The sequence below is a fragment of the Lampris incognitus genome, chromosome 10 (genome assembly GCF_029633865.1).
Source record: "Lampris incognitus isolate fLamInc1 chromosome 10, fLamInc1.hap2, whole genome shotgun sequence".
NCBI lineage: Eukaryota > Metazoa > Chordata > Actinopteri > Lampriformes > Lampridae > Lampris > Lampris incognitus.
In genome coordinates, this window is record NC_079220.1 from 12995323 (window position 1) to 13021046 (window position 25724).

General features: G+C 43.8%; 1 protein-coding gene across 2 annotated transcripts; it reads left to right on the forward strand.

Annotated features, from left to right (window-relative positions):
* The first annotated feature begins 4122 nt into the window (after nt 1-4122).
* On the forward strand, nt 4123-25703 carry LOC130118897 (ADP-ribosylation factor-binding protein GGA1-like). Of its 2 annotated transcripts, XM_056287184.1 has the most exons (17): nt 4123-4165; nt 4814-4898; nt 5311-5386; nt 6353-6451; nt 6623-6746; nt 8331-8431; nt 9821-9901; nt 15692-15829; nt 16836-16917; nt 18674-18787; nt 19225-19377; nt 19754-19827; nt 20929-21104; nt 22166-22395; nt 22554-22723; nt 23294-23404; nt 24284-25703. In XM_056287184.1, exons 1-17 carry the CDS (start codon nt 4123-4125, stop codon nt 24392-24394), a joined length of 1968 nt encoding a protein of 655 aa, XP_056143159.1. In that variant the 3' UTR covers nt 24395-25703. The 2 variants fall into 2 exon arrangements, with proteins under 2 accessions (XP_056143159.1, XP_056143160.1); XM_056287185.1 differs by lacking the exons at nt 23294-23404; nt 24284-25703 and having other exon boundaries at nt 22558-22690.
* Nucleotides 25704-25724: the final 21 nt, after the last annotated feature.

Sequence of the window (25724 nt, forward strand, 5' to 3'; positions counted from 1 at the left end):
CCTCTTGTTCAACTCACGGTAGTCACAGCAGAGGCGGAGGCTCCCATCCTTTTTCCGCACACACACGATTGGGCTTGAGTAGGGTGATTTTGACTTAGTTATCCAGCCTCTGTTCAGTAAATCCTCGAGGTATTCCTTCACTTCTTTATGAAGAGGCTTTGGGACTGATGTGTATGTCCGCTTCACCGGTGTGGTGTCACTCAGGCGGATCTTGAGCTGGAGTGATGGAATAGTCCCCACATCATGGTCATCGAGTGCGAACACACTACTCTCCTCCCGCAGTAGCTCTCTCACCTGCAGTTGTTGTTCAGGTGTCAGGTGGTTCAGAGGGACAGGCGGGTCCCATAGATCTTCCTCCTGGTGTTCCGTCTTGACATCACCTGGCCCTTTCAGCTTTGTTGTGTCTCTAATCACAGGTCTTCGTTCTGTACCTGTTGTGGAGGTCCCTGGGATGACTGGGTTCACTGTACTAGTCCCATCCACATCCAACGGCTTCACGGCGGCAGGGTAGATGGCTCTAGTTCTTTGGGTCTGCCCCAGGGGAGTCCGTGGCGGCAGTGTGATGTCATGAGCTGTGACGTTAGTCACTGGGACAGCGATGCGTGACCAGGTTCCCTTCTGTAAACATACAATGTTTTCATCCACCTTCAGGCCCTCTGGCCACTTTGGGTTCACATTAGGCTCAAAGAGGACGTTCTGGTCTGCTTGGAGGGGCCCTGCTCTAACACCACACTTAACAGTCTTTGTCTGGCCCGCTGGAATAGTCATGCTTTCTCGGCCCACTTTAACCATCCCCTCACCTTCCATATCATCTCGGCTCTTTATCAGCTTCACGAGGACTTCAGCCTTCTTGTAGTCAACCATGAACGCAATGCTTAGTGCCTTTGTGATTACACTTGATGGCTGTCCAGCTCCAGACTCTAACAGGTGTTCAATTACATTGTAACCGATGATCGGTTCCTCTGCGGTGCCCTGGTGTGTGGTTACTAGTATTGGCACAGTGAGTTCCATTGGTGGGGTCTGAGTGGTGCTATTCGGTGCTAACTGGACAGTCACTTCCACCCATCCAGAGAAAGGAATGGTTGTCTGGTTTGCTGCTTTACCAGTCAGGGTGCCAGGGCCAAGGATCTCTTCTGTGCTTCTCACCTTGGTGTGTGGGAGATGTTTTCTCCTCCATTCTTCACTGATTAGGCAGACCTGCGACCCGGTATCCCACAATGCCTGTGTGGCTACACCATCAATGTAACAGTTTATCATGTATTTCTTTCCAATTAGGTTCAGCAGCTGTGACTGGCGTTTTGAGGAGATATGACTCACTGTGGGTGCTTGCTGTTCCCGCCCTGCCTCGTCTCGCTGTCGGGCAGACACTCTGGCTTCTAGTAGCTGAATACTGTCGTCGATGAGCTTGCTGGTGACAGTACAGCTAGATGTGTCTACCTGCTCCGATTTTTCAGGCCTCTGAGCTCTACACCCTCTTGAAAGATGGCCACTCTGTCCGCATTTGAAACAGTGGTTGCACTGGTCGCCCCTTTCACTGTCTTGACAGGCTTTGCATCCGCGCTTCCTCACAGGCTGCTGCTGACGAGAGGGTCTTTGGCCAGAGGAGTGGTTCATGGCTTTTCTCATCTGTTCCATTTCTCCTTTCAGCTGTTGGATTATCTCGTAGAACGCAGACTCCTTTTGGTTCCCTGCCTGTGTCTTACGGGCTTTCACACTCGCGGATGTTGATGGCGACGACTCCTGACCCCCGACCACTGCAGCTTCCGCTCCTAGATACTGATGTGCCTCAGCTCGCACTTCCCGCACTCTGGTTTCCTTACTGTGGGAGCTCTTCTTGAATTTCCGCTGTCTCTCTGACTCGAAACTTGCGGCCTCTATCATCTTAACAATGAGAACATCATCAGTAGTTGCTTGATCATCGAGATAGCTCTTGAGCTGATATTTTACCTGGTCACTCACTAGCCCAGTTCCCACAGCTCTTAGGAACGTCTTCTGTATCAGTTCAGGGCTGTATTGTTCATCAGAGCCAGGCTCTCTCGCTGCTGCTAAGAGTCTCTCTTTACATGCTATGGCTCGGAACAGGAAGTTCTGTGGTGACTCCTGACTGTCCTGTGTGATGTTGATTAGTCGGTGATATAGGTCCACAGAGCTATCCTCTTTGAAATGGCCTTTCAGAATGGTCCTCAGCTGAGGGAGGGTGAGTTCGGTTTTGATCTCTAACAAGTCACGGAGAGTCAGCCCAGGGCTGATGGCTCGGATTACAGCCTCTATTATCTCCAACTCACTGTGGCCTTTTCTCACCCCCATATCAATCTGATGCGTAAGATTTATATAAGACAACTTGTCTATCTGCCCCCGTTCTCCTATTTGGCCATTTATCTTAAAGTCTCTGCGTATGGTCACTTCAGGGGGTTGGATTACTGACGGGGTTGGGTTTGAAGGTTGACTAGGTCTACTGGGTTCTTTAAGACTTAGTTTTTCACTGAGGCGTGATATCTCTTCCTCAAGCACTTTTGTGGATGCAGTAAAGCTGGACTGTAAGGCCTGATATTGTTCATGTAAGCTTGCCAATTCAGCAGTATCCTTGTTAGTACTGTCTGCACCTGCACCAGTATGTGACTCCGCCCCTCTCTGCTTCATTTCACTAGAGAGGTCCACTAGTCTGGACAGAAACTGACGTGCTACCTCTTCATCCTCCTTCTCAATTGCTTCATCCACAGCCTCACTAATAAGTCTGATCAGCGCATGCCTCTTTGTCTGGTTTTCAGTGGGGACTTTAGCAATAACACACACCTCTTTTAACTGGTCCAGCCCTAACTGCAGGAGGGTCTCACTCAGCCTGTCTTGCAGTTGCTCAAGCTCCAGTTCCATTGTTGGTCACGTGTTCTCACTCCGCTCCCCACTTCTTCTCCTGACAATGGTGGCAATGGCGCTGATCCCGGGTTTCGGCACCAATATTTGTAGCACACTTGATAAGAATGACACTTACAAGGGCTGGTGTTTTTGTTGTTTTACTCCATCTGTCAAATAGACATTACAGAGGACACGTTTTCAGAGCATGGCTAACTATACGAACGGCAACACTCATCTGACGACTCTACCCGAATGCCCCAGAGTGCACCGCGGGAGCCAGCACTACGTCACACAGGCTAGAAGCAATTAACCTGCAGTGCCCTCCTGTGGCGAGAACCGGCTATCACAACAACACAGCAGACAATTCTCCTCTTTACTAGTAGTGAGTGGTCAATGAAGGTAAGTATATGAAATAGAAAATAGATGGGGGGCTACTAAATCCCAAGTACCCCACATTATTATTATTACTACTATATATATTGTATATTATTATAATATACATATATATTACATATATTATAGTTGCATTGCTTTTCGTTGGCTTTGTTCTCCTCACTACATGTTGCCTTCATTTGCCTATTTGCCTTATGTGTTCTGTGGAGTGTTTGTGTGTTTAAATGTTGCCGCTGCTACACAACAATTGCCCGTCTGTGGATAAATTAAACCTACTTGACTTGATTTATCATATATACATTATTCCATCCACCCATTATCCCAAACCGCTTATCCTGCTCTCAGGGTCGCGGGGATGCTGGAGCCTATCCCAGCAGTCATTTGGCGGCAGGCGGGGAGACACCCTACCTATTATTATTATTATTATTATACTTAGATTATTATTAGATTTTCCTCTCCCCTGGAGCTGCCAGGGAAGAGGACAAGAGGAAGGCCAAAGAGGAGGTTTATGGATGTGGTGAGGGAGGACATGCAGGTGGCTGGTGTGACAAGAGGAAGATGCAGAAGACAGGAAGAAATGGAAACGCATGATCCGCTGTGGCGACCCCTAACGGGAGCAGCCGGTAGCAGTAGTGGCATTATTTTTTTTAAATTATTATTATACTTAGATTATTATTAGATTATTACTTACGTTATTTCTTCCCGTGAGATGGAAGTTGCAAGAGGCCTGATCAAGGTCCGTTTGAGGCGAAAGCATGCACGTTCCCGCGACACCGCGCATCTACAGGATTATTTTGGGGGCTGTAAATATTGTCACTACACTACTACCAACGTCGTCATCTCGCGATACCAAAGATAGCCATAAATCCCGTAGTGATGGCTTCGCCGCCAGACGCGGAGAGTTTGGAGTCCCGTATCAGTGAGTATTTTAGTTATTAAATAAGTTAGCGATAGCCGAAGAGGTTGACACGCTTAACTTTACCCATAAATGTACAATCGGCAGTATAAGTAGTTTATGCAGGGGTGGCTGCTAAAGGGAGAGGAGCGGGGGCTGACATAGTACCGTCAGATTCCGCACGCTAACGCGTTAGCCCCTTTAGCTGTTGTGCTAGCCAGCTGTCATCATAACCAGGCGTAACATAGCATCGTGTAAGCGCTGGGAGGCTAAACCAGGCAGTCAGTGTCCGTGGTTAGTGTAGTTTACCAGACATGGATTACAACGTGGCCTGTGTTCTCGTAGAGAAACTTCTAGATGAGAGGCTGCCGGAGTGTCTTGTCGACAGCAGGCTAGCCCCATTGCTCCAGCTACGTTACGTTCACAACGTCTGTATGGTGACATACTGCTGAAGGCTGTTCGTAAACACACTATCGTTGATGCCATGCATGAGTTTTTGCTGAACGATTTCGGGTATCGTTAAACACAGGACTGAGCATGTGTTATTCGTTTTTTCCTCAAATGTTAGCAAAAGGAAACACTCGGCAATTAAAACAATATGTCATACATTGTAATTCATTCTAAACGAGGTGCATTTCCTCCATTGCCTCACTCAACGGTTTCCTGTTACAGACAGGGCCACCAATCCATTAAACAGAGACACAGACTGGGGCAGCATCCATGCTTTCTGTGACCAGCTCAACAATGACTTGGAGGGGTAAGGCTTCATACAAGGGCCTCTTGATATGTTTTTCAATCTCTGAGGAAGGCTTAGTTGGTGCTACTTTCACAGTGGTCATTATACAGTGGTTATTCCACGTTAGTCTTTGTCTACGCCATGGAGGTCAAAGTGAGAGGGCTTGCTTCACTTTTAAAAATGAAGCTGCCTCTCCTTTGCTAACTTGGATCAAATGTTAGGGGGAAGCGTACACTGATATGTCCGCTGTCCATATGTTAAGATTGCACACCATTCTCGGTGCTTACTAACGCTTGTTGCTTAGGGTTTAAAGGTTAGATTTGTGTCTTACAAGGGTTTCTTATCACAAATTAATCACTTTAGTTTAGACACAGTCTAAACAGTGCATTGTATTAGTTTAGGTTTAAGTATTCTTCCATCACTTTTGTTACAGACCTCAGTTGGCCACCAGGCTCCTTGCCCACAAAATCCAGTCTCCACAGGAGTGGGAAGCCATGCAGGCTCTGCTGGTGAGTTCAAGGAGAGGAGATCAGAGTTTTGAGAGGAGTTTGTGCTCCTAAGTGTATGCTCTGGTGTGGTGTCTAAAAATGTTTCTACCTTGTGTGCCCAGTATATTGGCCAGCTTATTAGTCTCAGACAGTAATTGCTTCAATGTGTTATAGGGATAGATATCAAAATTATGCCAGATATGTCACACCAATATGATGACTCGTAATTATGTAACCACAGCAATGACAGGCGTTGATAGAAAGGCAGGTCGCACTACAGCATACCCTACATAGAAATGCCTACAGTGTATGCTATTTCTGTTTCAATTTTACAATTACTATCTTATTTTGAATGGATTATCTTGTACAGTGCTGCACCGGTGATGACCAGCAGCAGAGCTTGATTGGTGGATAAAGTGGATCTCACCTTATGTACATTTCTAAATACTTTTGGTGATGATTTCCCCCTTTTAATATTTGCAGCAAACTGTTAACTTGAGTCTACAGTGTGATAGTCAGCATTTTATAGGGAAGCTTTCAAGAATTGACCTGTTGGAGAAAAAATGTAAGAGAAAAGATGTTTTGAAATGTTAGGCCAAAATAGAGGTTACATGTTCTCTCATTTAATTTGAAGTAATTTGCGCTCCTCTCCTTCAGTGAATGCAGACACTTGAAAACAGTGTAGTGTTTAGCAATTAATCAGGACAGGTAGAAATAAAGCTGTGGGGTTTTTTTTAGACGTTTGTATTTGCACCAAGCATCACAGGTACAGTCTGAAGATGGATAAACCCCACTGGTGGAAATTAAGACACATGGTGGCATTGCCATAAAACCAAAAATATCATTATTGGTATCTGCCAAAATGACCATGGAAATGGTCGGTTATCAGATATTGGGGGGGGGGGGGGGGTTGCATCCTTAGTTTTTAACCGTACCCGACAGATTGGTGTCTCAGTCCTCTGATGTTGGCTTGTGTTGTTTAACAAGGTGCTTGAGACCTGTATGAAGAACTGTGGGAAACGGTTCCACAGTGAGGTGGGCAAGTTTCGCTTCCTCAACGAGCTCATCAAAGTAGTATCTCCAAAGGTAAAATGCTGGGGTATCTGTTTTGCATGTCTGAAATTAAATGGTTGTATTAATTTGTGCCATATAAAAAGCAAGTTGTGTTTCCCTTATCTGTTAATGAATTTTCATTCTCCTTTCGTTCTCCCCCTGAACTGGAACCCCCCCCCCCCCCAAACACACACACATATTCAGTACTTGGGCTCACGGTCTCGCGAGCCGGTGAAAAAGAAAGTTGTGGAGCTGATCTATAGCTGGACCTTGGGACTGCCTGAGGAGGCCAAGATCTCAGATGCTTACCAGATGCTGAAGAAACAAGGTAAGCTGCACCCACATTAAAAAATTAACTGCTGAGGTTTCCATCCCTGTCAGATTGAGATAAGAAGACTGACATTTTACTTGGGTTTTACCCAGTATTTGGTCGAAGCTGGTTTTAAAACGTGCATTCTCATTTGTTACTCTATTGTTAAAACTGCAATGAAGAGTTTGGGATTTTTGTTGACTTTGTGAGATGCTGTGGATTATAGTTGCATAAGAATGATTTTGTTGTCACAAAATTGTCAAATTGTGACTGTGTATCCGATTTGTGTGCCGTCAGTCGTTTCTTTAGATTTCATGGGGAATCTGACCCAGAGACACGAGTTTAGATTCATTATATTGCAATATCTAATCTTCTCACAAATGGTCTCATTTGATCATGTCAGCCATTTAGAGACATCAAAATTAAGTGGAGACCAATAAATAATCAGTGGAAAAACTCCCCGTAGCAGCTTTAAATTAATGATTTATAAAAGGCTTTTAACAGTTCTGGTGTGTAGCACTTTCCAGACATAACTACAATAACGTAACTACAATATAAACACAGATGTAAAATGTATCGACACAAATTCAAATACAGTAGAGGTGTTATATTGAGGGCAGTAAATACACTAATGTAGTTGTTCTCAATCTAGTCCTTGGGGCCCCATTGTAGTTAACTACCTACCAGGTAATCTGTTCCATTCAGCTGTTGTTCCACGTCTAAAACCTCTGTGTGTGCAGAAATTTTCCCTTGTTCACTTATTCACTACCCCCTCTAATATGAAACACTCAATGGGGTACTCTATAGGGAGTAATGAAAAGAGATTTTCGACAGTAATGAATTATCTTTTTGTGGTTTCTTCTCGTCCCATCACGCAGTATTTGACATTGAAAAGAGTGCACAAGCAGAGCACTTGTGGACCATTGCATTGTGGTATTTTTAGCATAAAGTAGCGTACATGCATCTGTTAGACACTACATTTTCAGTTGCAATGTGGGAATTTTTTAGGGCACTATATAGTGACAAAATTTTCCAGTTAGAATTCGGGCACCCAGACAAAATGGAGGAAAGTCAATATAGTGCGCTATATAGCAAATTGGGAGGGATTTTGGACACAGCTCCTGACTGAAGGCTGGAATACCTGAAACAACAGGTGAATATAAATTAAATACCTGGCATAATGGGAAAACCAGTGGCACTTGGGGGCCCTGAGAACCAGATTGAGAACCATCGTACTAACGTATACATTAAGTAGTAAACTGTAGGGCTGCCCCCTAATGGTTGACCAAACATTAGTCAATGAGATCAAGTTCTCATGGGTCACTCAGTCACAGAAAAAAAAAAAAAACCCTGTATGAAAGGCTTTAAAAAAAAACTGTATGAAACTCATGAGAGTTTTTAATTTGACACATTCAGAATCATTATTCATTACCTCTTTTGCCGGTGTTGTGGCCCTAAAATATATATATTTAAATAGTTAAATTAATATAAACATGCGACGACTAGTCGACAGATGGCTTGAACTAGTGACTACTAGTCGACTGGGAAATTCTTTGGTTGGGGGCAGCCCGAATGAACAGCTTTTCCCTTAATGTTTACCAGGTATTGTCAAAAAAGACCCAGACCTGCCACCTGACAAGCTGCTGACTCCACCTCCACCCAGACCCAAAAACGCCATTTTTGAGGATGAGGAGAAGTCAAAAGTAAGGATTTGTAATGTCAAATTTAAACAGTTTGTTATTTGTTTGAGTGTGAATGTGCATGTACACTACCGTTCAAAAGTTTGGGATCACCCAAACAATTTTGTGTTTTCCATGAAAAGTCACACTTATTCACCACCATATGTTGTGAAATGAATAGAAAATAGAGTCAAGACATTGACAAGGTTAGAAATAATGATTTGTATTTGAAATAAGATTTTTTTTACATCAAACTTTGCTTTCGTCAAAGAATCCTCCATTTGCAGCAATTACAGCATTGCAGACCTTTGGCATTCTAGCTGTTAATTTGTTGAGGTAATCTGGAGAAATTGCACCCCACGCTTCCAGAAGCAGCTCCCACAAGTTGGATTGGTTGGATGGGCACTTCTTTGAGCAGATTGAGTTTCTGGAGCATCACATTTGTGGGGTCAATTAAACGCTCAAAATGGCCAGAAAAAGAGAACTTTCATCTGAAACTCGACAGTCTATTCTTGTTCTTAGAAATGAAGGCTATTCCATGCGAGAAATTGCTAAGAAATTGAAGATTTCCTACACCGGTGTGTACTACTCCCTTCAGAGGACAGCACAAACAGGCTCTAACAGGTACTATTTAATGAAGATGCCAGTTGGGGACCTGTGAGGCGTCTGTTTCTCAAACTAGAGACTCTAATGTACTTATCTTCTTGCTCAGTTGTGCAACGCGGCCTCCCACTTCTTTTTCTACTCTGGTTAGAGCCTGTTTGTGCTGTCCTCTGAAGGGAGTAGTACACACCGGTGTAGGAAATCTTCAATTTCTTAGCAATTTCTCGCATGGAATAGCCTTCATTTCTAAGAACAAGAATAGACTGTCGAGTTTCAGATGAAAGTTCTCTTTTTCTGGCCATTTTGAGCGTTTAATTGACCCCACAAATGTGATGCTCCAGAAACTCAATCTGCTCAAAGAAGTGCCCATCCAACCAATCCAACTTGTGGGAGCTGCTTCTGGAAGCGTGGGGTGCAATTTCTCCAGATTACCTCAACAAATTAACAGCTAGAATGCCAAAGGTCTGCAATGCTGTAATTGCTGCAAATGGAGGATTCTTTGACGAAAGCAAAGTTTGATGTAAAAAAAATCTTATTTCAAATACAAATCATTATTTCTAACCTTGTCAATGTCTTGACTCTATTTTCTATTCATTTCACAACATATGGTGGTGAATAAGTGTGACTTTTCATGGAAAACACAAAATTGTTTGGGTGATCCCAAACTTTTGAACGGTAGTGTATGTCAGTCGACCCCCCCCCCCCCCCGCTATCCACATCACGGTTTTATTCTCAAAGTCTTCCTTTTCGGACTGGAAGAATCCATTCATTCTTCCATTCTTCACTGTCTGATCTCTTGTGCTTTGCCAGATGCTGTCTCGCCTGTTGAATAGCACTCACCCGGAGGACCTGAAAGCAGCCAACAAGCTCATCAAAGAAATGGTTCAAGAGGTACGTACACCTTCTACCCTCCTTCCCTTGAAACTTGTGAATAAAATGCAGTTAAAGGTTACTGCAGCATTTACTACACCATTTTATGGTAACTGCCAAGAAAAGTAGTCTTTTTTTTTGGAGACAGTGGAAGGATTATGAATAGCTGTGTGTGGCATTGAAGGAGGGGACATTAGCTGAATGAGGAATTAGTTGAATGAGGAAGTAGGTTGCTTGCTCCGGGGGAGGAGGACGGGGGAGGATTGTGTGTCATTTGAAAAGTGATTCAGCAAGAACGCTGAAAAGAAGATTTGTCCTGTTTTATGGGGTGTAGTAGGAATTAGGTCTGCAGTATTAATCTTACTCTAATAGCAGTTACAATTTTGGCTTCCACAGTTTAACTATCACCAGTGATATTCAAGCATTGAATTTAGACTGCCTGCTCTGATGCATCAAATAAAATGCATCAGCATCATCAATTCTTTGGAACTATTTGAAATTTGCGGCAAATTATGTTGGTCAGGCACTAATACTATGCAGAGTGTTGTTTGCTCCCACTTCGGACTAGGAGTGAATTTTGCTCCTATGGTCCTGTGACACTTTGCCCCACTTTCAATACTCATCCATGTTAACAAAATGTAGCTTTTTTTTTTCTTTTTCACACTGGCTGCACCCAGCAAGCGGGCCGATGGCAACATCATAGCAAATATTAATAGACATTTTACACTGCAGGTTTATTATAGTGTTAAATTGTAAGTTTAGTGTGGGCATACTGATTACTTTATTGATCCTGAGGGAAATTAAAGCATCATTGCAGCATAATCCAAAACCACACAATATCAAAAATACACACAATAAATAGCAAGAATATACAGAATATAAAGAACTAGACTAAACTGAAGTACTTGGTACCTATAAAATAGAATTAAGAGATATATATTCATAAATAAAGGCAGAATGGATCAAGGGCGCCGTGGTGCAGTGGTTAGCGTGGTCGCCTCACAGCAAGAAGGTCCTGGGTTCGAGCCCCGGGGAAGTCCAACCTTGGGGGTCATCCTCTGTGTGGTGTTTGCATGTTGTCCCCGTGTCTCCAGTTTCCTCCCACAGTCCAAAGACATGTAGGTCAGGTGAATCGGCCATACTAAATTGTCCCTAGGTGTGAATGTGTGTGTCGGTCCTGTGATGGCCTGGCGGCCTGTCCAGGGTGTCTCCCCGCCTGCTGCTCAGTGACTGCTGGGATAGGCTCCAGCATCCCTGCGACACTGAGAGCAGGATAAGTGGTTTGGATAATGGATGAATGGATGGATCAAGAACATTGGTATAAAAATGAAAAACATAGCAGATGTACATTAAGAAAAAGATGCAACTGCATGTTCAGTTGTTGCACAGGCTACAATTATTCAGTTATTGTACAGTTTTGTCTTGCACATAATAGCAAGCCGACAGATGTGTATTGTACATCATTTAAGTAAGAAATCTATCCATAGTGGTAGTGTAGAGGATATATGGGTCATCCTTAAATGAAATTATTATAGTATGAGTGACAGTATGCAGTATTTGAATATGAAAAATATAAAAATGGCTGTTAATGCCATTGCTTCAGCATCCATGTAGAACAGTGGGGTCAGTGTTGTGGCGGAGCTATAAAGTTTCATTGCCACCAACAGGAATGAGCTCCTGTGGCATTCTGTGGAGCACTGTGGGGGGATTAGTGTGTTGCTGATGGTGCTGCTGTGTTTGACCAGTGTATTGTGGAGGGGGTGTGACCATTGGCCTTCATGAACAATGCGTCACAGTCTCTCCACAACACACAATGAGAACCAGCCGTTCTCATTGTAAAATTCCTTTAAACACCTCTATGCCACTTAACCAGAAACTTCGATAAGGGCTTAAAGAATATTTTTATAAGTTTTATTATTTTTTTGGGGATTTTTCCCATTTTTTCTCCCCAATTGTACAAACCCTAATTCCAATGAAGTTGGGACGTTGTGTAAAACGTAAATAAAAACAGAATACAATGATTTGCAAATCCTTTTTGACCTATATTCAATTGAATACACTACAAAGACAAAATATTTAATGTTCAAACTGATAAACTTTATTTTTTTTGCAAATATTCACTCATTTTGAATCTGATGCCTGCAACACGTTCCAAAAAAGCTGGGACAGTGGCATGTTTACCGCTGTGTTACATCACCTTTCCTTTTAACAACACTCAATAAGCATTTGGGAAATGAGGACACTAATTGTTGAAGCTTTGTAGGTGGAATTCTTTCCCATTCTTGCTTGATGTACGACTTCAGTTGCTCAACAGTCCGGGGTCTCCGTTGTCGTATTTTGCGCTTCATAATGCGCCACACTTTTTCAATGGGGGACAGGTCTGGACTGCAGGCAGGCCAGTCTAGTACCTGCACTCTTTTACTACGAAGCCACGCTGGTGTAACACGTGCAGAATGTGACTTGGCATTGTCTTGCTGAAATAAGCAGGGATGTCGCTTGAATGGCAGCATATGTTGTTCCAAAACCTGTATGTACCTTTCAGCATTAATGGTGCCTTCACAGATGTGCAAGTTACGCATGCCATGGGCACTAACACACCCCCATACCATCACAGATGCTGGCTTTTGAACTTTGCGCCGATAACAATCTGGATGGTCCTTTTCCTCTTCTGCCCGGAGGACACGACATCCATGATTTCCAAGAACAATTTGAAATGTGGACTCGTCAAACCACAGCACACTTTTCCACTTTGCATCAGTCCATCTCAGATGAGCTCGGGCCCAGAGAAGCCGGCGGCGTTTCTGGGTGTTGTTGATATATGGCTTTCGCTTTGCATGGTAGAGTTTTAACTTGCCCTTGTAGATGTAGCGACGAACTGTGTTAACTGACAATGGTTTTCCCAAGTGTTCCTGAGCCCGCGTGGTAATATCCTTTACAGAAGGATGTCGGTTTTTAATGCAGTGCCGCCTGAGGGGGTCGAAGGTCACGGGCATTCAATGTTGGTTTTCGGCCTTGCCGGTTACGTGCAGAGATTTCTCTGGATTCTCTGAATCTTTTGATGATATTATGGACTGGATCTGATGAAATCCCTAAATTCCTTGCAATTGTATGTTGAGACACGTTGTTCTTAAACTGTTGGACTATTTGCTCACACAGTTGTTCACAAAGTGGTGAACCTCGCCCCATCCTTGCTTGTGAACGACTGAGCCTTTCAGGGATACTCCTTTTATACCCAATCATGACACTCACCTGTTTCCAATTAACCTGTTCACCTGTGGAATGTTCCACACAGGTGTTTTTTGAGCATTCCTCAACTTTCCCAGTCTTTTGTTGCTCCTGTCCCAGCTTCTTTGGAACGTGTTGCAGGCATCAAATTCAAAATGAGTGAATATTTGCAAAAAACAATAAAGTTTATCAGTTTGAACACTAAATATCTTGTGTTTGTAGTGTATTCAATTGAATATAGGTCGAAAAGGATTTGCAAATCATTGTATTCTGTTTTTATACACGTTTTACACAATGTCCCAACTTCATTGGAATTGGGGTTTGTACTTGGCCAATTACCCTAATCTTCCGAGCTGTCCCGATCACTGCTCCACCCCTTCTGCCGATCCAGGGAGGGCTGCAGACTACCACATACCTCCTTCGATACATGTGGAGTCTCCAGCTGCTTCTTTTCACCTGACAGTGAGGAGTTTTGCCAGGAGGACGTAGCGCGTGGGAGAATCACGCTATTCCCCCCAGTTCCCCCCTCCCTTGAACAGGCGCCCTGACTGAGCAGAGGAGCCGCTAGTGCAGCAACCAGGAAACATGCTGTTGAAGAAATAATTTAATTTCACTCTGACATTAAATGAGGAGGGAGACAAAAATCTCTTACAGTATTGTCACACGATTTTAATAAGCTGCCCTCACAATTACATACACTACCGTTCAAAAGTTTGGGATCACCCAAACAATTTTGTGTTTTCCATGAAAAGTCACACTTATTCACCACCATATGTTGTGAAATGAATAGAAAATAGAGTCAAGACATTGACAAGGTTAGAAATAATGATTTGTATTTGAAATAAGATTTTTTTTACATCAAACTTTGCTTTCGTCAAAGAATCCTCCATTTGCAGCAATTACAGCATTGCAGACCTTTGGCATTCTAGCTGTTAATTTGTTGAGGTAATCTGGAGAAATTGCAACCCACGCTTCCAGAAGCAGCTCCCACAAGTTGGATTGGTTGGATGGGCACTTCTTTGAGCAGATTGAGTTTCTGGAGCATCACATTTGTGGGGTCAATTAAACGCTCAAAATGGCCAGAAAAAGAGAACTTTCATCTGAAACTCGACAGTCTATTCTTGTTCTTAGAAATGAAGGCTATTCCATGCGAGAAATTGCTAAGAAATTGAAGATTTCCTACACCGGTGTGTACTACTCCCTTCAGAGGACAGCACAAACAGGCTCTAACCAGAGTAGAAAAAGAAGTGGGAGGCCGCGTTGCACAACTGAGCAAGAAGATAAGTACATTAGAGTCTCTAGTTTGAGAAACAGACGCCTCACAGGTCCCCAACTGGCATCTTCATTAAATAGTACCTGTTAGAGCCTGTTTGTGCTGTCCTCTGAAGGGAGTAGTACACACCGGTGTAGGAAATCTTCAAATTCTTAGCAATTTCTCGCATGGAATAGCCTTCATTTCTAAGAACAAGAATAGACTGTCGAGTTTCAGATGAAAGTTCTCTTTTTCTGGCCATTTTGAGCGTTTAATTGACCCCACAAATGTGATGCTCCAGAAACTCAATCTGCTCAAAGAAGTGCCCATCCAACCAAACCAACTTGTGGGAGCTGCTTCTGGAAGCGTGGGGTGCAATTTCTCCAGATTACCTCAACAAATTAACAGCTAGAATGCCAAAGGTCTGCAATGCTGTAATTGCTGCAAATGGAGGATTCTTTGACGAAAGCAAAGTTTGATGTAAAAAAAATCTTATTTCAAATACAAATCATTATTTCTAACCTTGTCAATGTCTTGACTCTATTTTCTATTCATTTCACAACATATGGTGGTGAATAAGTGTGACTTTTCATGGAAAACACGAAATTGTTTGGGTGATCCCAAACTTTTGAACGGTAGTGTATGTAAGCTGCCCTCACACATACCCACCCGCAGACACGGCCAATTGTGTCTGTAGGGACGCCCGACCAAGCCAGAGGTAACACGGGGATTCGAACCGGCGATCCCCATGTCGGTATATACGAATAGACCGCTACGCTACGCTATAAGTTTTATTCTTGCCCACTTTGGGATAATACAGACAATACTGTATCTACAATTGTAGATTTAAGATCAATATCACAAAGAAAATAGGCAGCAGTCTGTTGGGCCATGTCTCAGCAGCACAGTGGCGGGGGACGAGCTTCCTGTCTGTGACACTGCCGGTTTGAAATAGGGGGTTCAAGGTTGTCAGTGTCAAAAAACAACATAACTAACCCATTAACTGATTTATTCACTAACCTTTTTGACCCTCTGAAAAGCATCACAAATAGACTTAAGTATTATGTGAAAGTGAAGGCCATATTTTGTCTATTTAAAAAGTTCAATTGCAAAATAATTGTTTCCAATGAATGAATATGACTAATTAGATTTTAAAATAATTGTGATTATCATTTTAGTCATCATGTAGCCTTTTGTATCACTGCCTTTCCACATGTTTGTATGGCTGGGTTCATACTTGCGTATTGTCAGGAATGTGCGTGTGCATGTATGTACGACCCCATTGAGTGTTTTTGTGAACGTGTCGCTTTGTCTTGTCTTTCTGTCACACTCAGGACCAGAGGCGTGCAGAGAAGGTGTCCAAGCGTGTGAATGCGATACAGGAAGTGAAGGAGAGTGTCAGCCTGCTCACTCAGCTGCTGGAAGACTATGACAGGAATGACAGTGTGCAGAGCAATGCGGAGCTCATACAGGTCCTCATTACAGGATGTGCACATATTCACTCACACACACACACACACACACACACACACACACACACACACACACACACACACACACACACACACACACACACACAGACAGATTGAAAGATACGGGGGACAGATAACCTGTTCATCACTCTACTATCAAGGTTCCCATCTAACCTGGAAAACATCTAGAAAATGATAAAATTGATAAGATCTCCTGGAAATATTATTGAGGTTATGGAAAATTTTAAAGTTGTAAAATTGTATTTTTATCCACTGAAATTATACATTTTTAGCCATGTTTTTAGCCGTTGAGATTGCACATCAGTGTTCGAAGTTTGAGTGATATGCTCAGATAAAAGATACACAGTCTGGATCTGGAATTGCCGGTTCGAATTCCTGTGTTACCTCCGGTTTGGTCGGGCGTCCCTACAGACACAATTGGCTGTGTCTGCGGGTGGGAAGCCGGATGTGGGTATGTGTCCTGGTTGCTGCACTAGCGCCTCCTCTGGTCAGTCAGGGCGCCTGTTTGGGGGGTGGGGACTGGGGGGAATAGCGTGATCCTCCCACGTGCTACATCCCCCTGGCGAAACTACTCACTGTCAGGTGAAAAGAAGCGGCTGGCGACTACACATGTATCGGAGGAGGCATGTGGTAGTCTGCAGCCCTCCCCGGATCAGGAGAGGGGGTAGAGCAGTGACCGGGATGGCTTGGAAGAGTGGGGTAATTGGCCAAGTACAACTGGAGAGAAAAAGGGAAAATCCACAAAACAAAAAAAAAGTTACACGGTCAATTTAGAGACTGAGGCTTCCATTGATAAACTGAATACGGCCTTCCGTGGGCAACGGCTGTCATGTATATCCAAGTAAAGGTCTTGGAAAAGGTCCTTTTGAAAAGTCCTGGGAAATGATTTCCTTAAGAGTGGGAGCCCTGTACTGTGCTGGCATACATTTCATATACTGTATAAATGGACCCACAGTGTGTGATAATGTGTTTGCTGTGTGTTTAGGACCTGTACCAGCGCTGTGAGAAGATGAGACCCACTCTGTTCAGACTGGCCAGTGACACAGAAGACAATGACGAGGCTTTGGGTGAGTCTTACTTCATCTTGATGTTGAGCAGAATTTGAATTACGTGGAACATAGCATGTCATGTGATCTCTGATGAGAGACAAGAGTGCATCAGTGTCAGAGACAATCAATGATTTTTGTCTAAATTCCTGAGAAACTGACATACTGAAGGGGGATGTGACGTAATACTGTACTCTTTCCAGTAGGGCATTTCTTCGTAGCTTTACTTTGCTACATTGCGGGGCACTGGTTTTGCAAAAGAAAAGCACCGCTGGAGCCGGTAGGGTCTCGATCCTTGCTCAAGGACACTTTAGTAAGGGAGATGTTTGTGGACAGAAGGGGGCTTTTGAACCTTGGTACTCTAGTTGAAGGATGACCCCCGCTTGTAGGGATGGGTACCGAAACCCAGTATTAAACAGGTGCCGGTGCTAAATTATTAAAAACTGTAGTATTGATAAGCTCTGGCGTTAACAGTTCTGCTATCAGTACTGGAGAAATTAAGAAAATAAATGTCCTCTTCGTTTAGGCTGTGTTAACGTTATCTTGCACCTTTTATCTCACTGACTCTGTTTCTAATTTGCAATGAGGTTGACATTTGGCTATGATGCTTTTTCACTATTCCCAATCCAGAAGAGAGATCTCTCTCTCAGAGCCTGTCGTATGTGCGAGCTGAGGGGCAGGGCCAGCTCTCTGCCTCTCTCTGACACACACACACACACACACACACACACACACACACACACACACACACACACACACACACACACACACACACACACACACACACACAGCCTGCTCTCAGTGACAATGGCAGAGAAAACTAAATGGTCACAAGTCTGGTTACACTTCACTAGAGGCGATGCTGACGATGCTCGTTGCCACAAGGGCAACAAGTCTTTTTCATGTAAGGGCAGAAACACAAGTACTGTTTCGAAACATCTATTGAAAATGCATCAAACACAGGTGGAGAAATGCACAGTTTTCGACTGCCTAGCTCGTAGTTCATCTCTCGTTGCCCCATCCAACTCAGGTATGTTATGTATGCTTGCAGTGTAGAGCCCGCACGGAGTTAACTAAACTATACAAACGTGTTAATGATTAAAAGTAACGCTCTGTCCAGACAGAAGAAAATAGAGCAGTGTTAATTTGGTTCTTTCTTTTTTTTTTTATCCACCCCCCCCCTTTCCCCCCAATTGTATCCGACCAATTACCCCACTCTTCCGAGCCATCCCAGTTGCTGCTCCACCCCCTCTGCTGAGCCGGGGAGGGCTGCAGACTACCCCATGTCTACCCCAGACTACCCCATGTGGGAGGATCACGCTATGTCCCCCCCCCCCCGAATATGCACCCCGACCAACCAGAGGAGGCGTGCTAGTGCAGCGACCAGGACACATACCCACATCTGGCTTCCCACCCGCAGACACAGCCAATTGTGTCTGTAGGGATGCGCGACCAAGCCGGAGGTAACACGGGGATTTGAACGGCGATCCCCGTGTTGGTAGGCAACAGAATAGACCGACATGCCACCCAGATGCTCTGATTCTGTTCTTAATTTATTTTTGTTTTTTCGCTTAAAAAATACAAAAAGAACCGATAGGAGTACCGTTAAAGTACTGGATCTATTAGCGGTATCGGCAAGAGTAGTAGTACCGTTCAAATCTCAGCGATACCCATTCCTACTTGCTCGCTGCATGGCTAGCTAACATGGAGGGGAAAGGATCTACAGGTGTAAATGACATTAAATGAGTTCACTGTAAATCCACATGTTTTTCCACAGCGGAGATCCTGCAGGCCAATGACAGTCTGACGCAGGTCATCAACCTGTACAAGCAGCAGGTGAAAGGCGAGGAGGTGAATGGGAACATCACTGTCAGCACACAAAGACAAACAGGTAGGTGGAAACAGTGTGCGCTCCCATCAAAAACAGACATGCATGTTAGGGTTGATACTCCTGTCTGTGCCCCTGACCGAGGCATGGCAAGACCAACTGGAGTTGGTCCCCGGGTGCTGCACGGCAGCTGTCCCATGCTCCTAGCTACACAGCTAGTATGGGTTAAATGCAAACACAATGGGTTCATTTTTCAAAGTTACTGTCAGTCATTCTAGCAATAGGATTAATCCAGTGCTTAGAAAAACCAAGACGTTCACTGCTGGGTGAGTGATTTCTGTGACCCAAATATCTGCATAAACAACGGTTTTGTGTAAAATAGGCTATGGTGCAACGGGGAGCATAGAGACGCATGCAGAGAGTAAAAGATGTCACATGACCGAGAACATTTCAAAGTATATTTTTCCAATAGCTGTCATTGGACTCGATGTTATTTCCAGGTGGAAGTACGGCGCTGCTCGATCTCTCAGGACTGGACACGTCGCCTCAGTCCCCTTCCTCCTTCCCAGAATTCCCCACTCCCACAGACAGCCTGAACGCACCTTCCCAGGAGATGGGGATCAGTCTCCTTGACGACGAGCTCATGTCGCTAGGTAACCAGCATGCCATCCAACACTTCCCTACCCTGTCTTTGCCATATTAAAAACCAAATCAGAAAGACATGCATGTTAGGGTTAATACTCCTGTCTGTGCCCCTGACCGAGGCATGGCAAGACGAAGTGGAGTTGGTCCCCCGGGCACTGCACGGTGGCTGCCCACTGCTCCTACCTACACAGTTAGGATGGGTTAAATGCAGAGAATGAATTTCCTCACGGGGATCAATAAAAGTAGTAAAAAAAAAAAATGTCAGGACTTGTCGCTTCTGTTAACGTGGAGTTTTTATTTAATCTGAAATTACGACTATATTTGATGTATGAAAAAATAAAAAGGTGTGACCAGTCTTTATGGCTTTGTGTCTGTCTTTCCCAGGTTTGAGTGAAGGGACTCACACATCCAACCCTGCCTCCCAGCCCGAGGACTCAACAGCATGGGACTCTTTCCAGGTGAGGGAGAGGTGGGGTGTATTCTCTTAATGAAATGATTCTCTAACGGGTTCAGTGTGTTGAATCAACACATTAAATCTGTTTTGTACCTCTTTTATTAAAAGCCATTGTTGTTTATAGATATCTATATTCACGTCTCTACACACTACCATACACACAATCAGCATGATGAAATAAAACAAAATAAAATAGTCAGAACATAAGACATAACACAAATGGGTAGCAAATAAAAGACAAACAGAAAGAAGTGCAAAACTGTCAGGTGGTTGCTACCCAGGGGAACCATAATTTCTCTTCCACCAAACTTTACAGTTGGCATTCTGCATTCAGGTAGGTAGCACTGTCCTGGCATCTGCCAAACTCGGATTCATCCGTTAGACTGCCAGATAGCGAAGCGTGATTCATCACTCCAGAGAACATATTTCCACCACTCCAGATTCCAAGGGCGGTTTGCTCCACCACTCCAGCTGACGCTGTGCATTGCGGATGGTGGTCTTCAGTTTGTGTGTGGCTGCTCGGTGATGGAGATTCATTTCATGAAGTCCCTGACAGACAGTTCTTGTGCTGACACTGCTTCCAGGGACAGTCTGGAACTCAGTAGTAAATGTTTCAACTGAGGACAGACGATTTTTACATGCTTCATCACTCTGTGGTGTTGTGTGTCCTAACGCTTCACAGTTGGGTTGTTGTTGCTCAGAGACATTTCCACTTCACAATAACAGACTTACAGTTGACCGAAGCAAATCTAGCAGTGCAGAAATTTGACCAACTGACTTGTTGGAAAGGTGGCATCCTATGACAGTGCCACGTTGAAAGTAACTAAGCTCTTCAGTATGTCCCATTCTACTGCCAATGTTTGTATATGGAGACTGCATGGCTGTATGCTTGTTTTTTTTTCACCTGTTAGCAATGGATGTGGCTGAAATGGCCAAACCCACTAGTTAGAAGGGGTGTCCACATAATTTGGGCCATGTAGTGTGTGAAACATTCCCTAGGATAATTGATTTAATGTTTGTCTATATCACTGTGCTACTTCACTACAAATGGTGAGATTCATTTTAATGTGTTGTTCTCACACTATCGTCCTATTCCCGTCCACAGTCCTCTGACAGCATAGACACAGACACCCCTGCAGCACCAAGTCTACTGCTGAGCCCAGATCCACCCGCCCAGTCTCAGCCCCCTTCCTCTGGGAGCTCAGCCCTAGACGAGCTGGACCTGCTGGGGAAAACCCTACTGCAGCAGTCCCTGCCTCCAGAGGGGCTGCAGGTCAAATGGTAACTTTAGAAATCTGAACTCTCATCACACTGGTGAGATATGAGATGGTCCACAGGGGCATGCATTGTGTTGAGTATAGTCCAAAGTATAGAGAGAGGCTTTTATTACCAGGATGTCAAATCTTCAGGCTCACAAGGTAAAAAATGGAGGCAGGCTGGGCATCCAGGTAGCATAGCACTCTATTCCATTACCTACCAACATGGGGATCCTGGTAGCATAGCGGTCTATTCCATTGCCTACCAACATGGGAATTGCCTGTTTGAATCCCCGTGTTACCTCCGGTTTGGTCGGGTGTCCCTAAAGACACAATTGGCTATGTCTGTGGGTGGGAAGCCGGATGTGGGTATGTGTCCTGGTCGCTGCACTAGCGCCTCCTCTGGCTGGTCGGGGTGCCTGTTCGTGGGGGAAGGGGAATTAGGGGGAATAGCGTGATCCTCCCACGTGCTACGTCCCCCTGGCGAAACTCCTCATTGTCAGGTGAAAAGAAGCGGCTGGTGACTCCTCATGTATCGGAGGAGGCATGTGGTGGTCTGCAGCCCTCCCTGGATCAGCAGAGGGGGTGGAGCAGTGACAGGGATGGCTCGGAAGAGTGGGGTAATTGGCCGGATACAATTGGGGAGAAAAGGGGGGGGGACTGAGACAGGGAAACTGAAGGAGAAATGTTTTCCCCTAACTATCACCATCACTGTGCCCTTTAAAAAGGCATTTAATCTTCACCTTGCACCACCACGGGCAATAAGTCGAGACATCAACCGCGGTTTATTTGGCAACTGGCTGGTGTGAACATGTGAAACTGTAGGGATGAGAGGGAAGATGTTGCTGAACAATTTGTATTCTCAGCAAGATTCACAGGATAGATGAATGTTAAAAACTACAAATATGATCTGTGGTCCAAGCTTGTCACGTGATAGTGTTGAAAAGTCACATTTGCCGATTTAAATTGTCTTTAATAAAGGTCCTACAATGGACTATTATGTGTTGGGAGCAGGTACTCAGTAAATAGTCAGAAAATATTCCATTTTTAAATTTTTTTTTTAAAATTTCGCTTTTCTCATTTCAGGGACAAGCAACAGTCCAAACTAACTCTGCGAGATCTGCAGAGCATGTCTGGATCCAGTGTGAACCCAAACCCCATCCCAGCCTTCACTCCTGATCATCCTGGGGCTCTCCTGAACTCTCAGCCCAGCACTGGGGCCACATTGCTGGATATGTCACCTACTCACATAGAGACTCCCCCTCCAGAAGTCACCCTGACTGACATTTTTGTACCGCTAGAATTCATCAAGCCCAGTGAGTCAGCTTTCAGTTATGCCAGCCCAGGAATATAGGCTTCCAGACACAAGTGTTTTATGTTAGATTTTTCCTAAATTCTTGTCTCTCGTCATTTCTCCTCATCCCTCAGTTTAAAAAGAAAACAGTTCAATATCTTAACCTTTGTCCTTCTTCAGGTAGTCTGTTACCAGTGACTGTGTTTGATGGACACAGCTTGCGGGTTCTGTTCCACTTTGCCCGCAACTCACCACCATCGCGGCCTGACGTGCTGGTGGTCATCATCTCCATGCTGTCGTCCGCGCCCGTCCCCGTCACCAACATCAACTTCCAGACTACTGCACCAAAGGTCAGCCCTCTGGAAGATAAATGTCCTGGTCTTCCATTTGTAAAATGATGGTAATGGTGAGCATAAGAGATGAGCAAAATGCTTCTCCAATCACCATTGCGATAATACACCACTACAAATTATATGAAATAATTCATACAAAAACAAAAGCTGTTTAGAAAGCACTTTACAGAAAGACACAAATGTGTCATCTACACTTACAAAGGTGGAAAATAATAAAAGCGTTCAAAAGAACAGATTTTGAAAAATGAAAAGAACATCGATGTCCAAAAATCCAAACATCAATCGCAAACATTCAGCAAAGAGGATAAATCTAAAGGCCTTGGTCATAACCACACTGATGATGTGAACAGATCTAAATGAGTTGACACAGATGGTCACCAAAATGATTCTTCAGTCACACCACGACTGTTAACCACGGTGTGAAAACACAGGTATGTCCCACATTAAAACGGTCAAATAGCCACTCATAATGAGTCACTGGTGTTAGTTCATAACCTCGCTGAAGAGAGGTCGATGTGGATTTTTGCATGTCCATAGGTGTAACATCTTTCTTTTTGTCCACGGTAGTCTATGGCAGTGAAGCTACAGCCCCCATCAGGAATGGAGCTTCCAGCCTTTAACCCCATCCTCCCTCCGGCTGCCATCACACAGATCCTGCTGCTGGCAAACCCTCACAAGGTAGACCATCCCCAGTCAAACACAGCTAATCGGTTTAATCCCACCGCTCTGACATCTGGTAGGCCATCACCAGTACTGCTGGTTTTATATTCTGCCAGGTAGTTCATTACATTGTCATCTAATCAGGAGCTGTTTCCAAATACTCCGTTACGTACTGTGTCCTTATAGTATATACTGCAGACTTGATAGTACTGCTTACTACTTAGTACGTTCTGTCCCATCAAATATGTTTTAGTGTACGCTGTGATTCGCCATTTTCTCCTGGAATAGTGTTCAGTTGATTCATGGTAGATTTTTGCCGAAAATAGTACACATCCTGGCATTTTTAGTATATTAGATTATTCCATACTATAACCATTTTAATCTAGTATACTAAAAATTCATACTGGATATTATGTATGTATTATGTTGATCATATGGATACACAACCAGGGAGAGTTTAGATCTGGCAAAACAGATGAACATAATTACAAGGCAAAATAGAAAACTTGCACCATTTGCAATAAATGGTGATACCCCAGGACCGGATTGAGAACCACTGCAGTGTTTGTGATGGCAAAGTAGAGCGCACTGGTTCAGCCTCTTTTTACTTACAAAGAAGGTCGTAAATCTGTCTCGACTAAATACTAGAAACAGTTTTGTGTCCATTTAAACTCCTTTTCGTGGTACCTCCACTGAGGTACAGCTAAACAATAAACCAAGAGAGTCAAGAAAAACTCTCGTCTAGCCAGTTTAAAATAAAAAAAAAGTTTTCTGACACGGGTCCAAATTAGCATTCTAGGGGAAGTGGGCAGCAGATAAAGACTTTTCTACCTTTGGCTTCAAGTGCCTGTTTTTATACTCTTTTAACTTTATACTTTTTTTGTGTGTCTGTTCCAGGAGAGAGTCCAGTTGCAGTACAGCTTAACGTTCAGCATGGGGGAGGAGGAGCATGACGAGAGCGGCAGTCTAGAACAGTTCCCTCCTCCGGAGACGTGGGGGAATCTATAGCATTCACACTGGATTTCAACCTGACAGACTGTCTCTGCTCCTCTCCTCCAACTCCACACTACTTTGCACAAACTTTTTTTTTTTTAACCATTCTGTATTTTCTGTATGATTGCCCCCCTGTGCTCAATCTCAGTAGGTGTTATATTTATGCTTTGCAGAGCAAGGTGTATGTGTCCAGGGTTAGTCTGTTGTATGTCGCTGTTTCAGGAACAAAACAAAAAAACAAAAAAAAAGAAACAACTGCACCGCCTGCTGATCAAGTACCGGCTGTGTCGCTTTTTTGGGTCTTCTTTTTCTTACTTTTTAACAGGTCTCCCAAATGCTATGAAGGAAGAAGGATAATTTGGTGCGTTTGTTTGATTCATGAAAGTGTTCGAGGTCGGGCGCCCTATACAGAATTTCCACTCCTGATGGAACTGGGTTTCCCCTTCAGTGCATGATCCAGCGCATCAAAAGAGGTGAAGTGGGAGTAGATGGGAAACCCTTGTCTAATCAGTCTCAAGCAATTAAAAAAAATAATCAGAATACGTTGTGCTGTCTCTATGATCAGTCTTTATTTAACAATGTGTTAATATTGATTACGTTAATAACTGCATCCTTTGATTTGCACAGGTAATTGTTTAGCACTGTATTTGTTCTTTTTCCTGTTATGTAAATAGGTTATTGTGACATCAAGTTTGTTTGATTTTTGCCATATGTGCCTATTTTGCAGTATCACTCATGTTTCATATGCTGTGTTCTGGTTCAGATCCACTTTAAGCATGGATGTCTTTCATTTCATCTGTTACATGTTGAGGTCACATTAAAAGGTCTATTACAAAATAATCTTAGTTTTCAGCATTGAGAAGCAATTCAAGAATCTTCAGTTTTGAGGGGAAAACAAATATTTACCTTAGAAGTGGTACAATTTAAGTTTCTGCTCTTACTAGGACAACTCGGATGTCAGCGGTGGGGTTAGCAAGATCAACCCCAACCAATTATTCTGGGCAGCATCTGTCAAATCTTCAGATTTCTTCAGTCAGCAATGCATGATAGCCACACCGAGCGAGTCACATCCCACTGCATTACTGAACTCTAATACAGCTGCTTTGTAAATAGTTATCGGGCAGTTCTGAAAGAGCATAACACTGAAAACCGAAATCTAAAATAAAGGTCTTTTTTTTTTTCCCTTTGCAATTTGAAACATGTCTTTTTTTTGTGTCGCATAATCATTACGTGCCCTGTAATGCCAGCGTACCCACCCAACTTCAATCTATGACCTCCAAAGCCAACATACTTGCTGTTAATTTCCACGATAGTGTTAAACTACCACAAAAGGAAAAACGACCAA

Excerpts from the sequence above, each read along its gene's own strand:
- LOC130118897 (XM_056287184.1), top strand. The coding sequence starts at position 4,123 with ATGGCTTCGCCGCCAGACGCGGAGAGTTTGGAGTCCCGTATCA. Across the intron at positions 19,828-20,928 it reads CAGCATGGGACTCTTTCCAG|TCCTCTGACAGCATAGACAC; the intron begins GTGAGGGAGAGG and ends TCCCGTCCACAG. Across the intron at positions 22,724-23,293 it reads TCCAGACTACTGCACCAAAG|TCTATGGCAGTGAAGCTACA; the intron begins GTCAGCCCTCTG and ends TGTCCACGGTAG.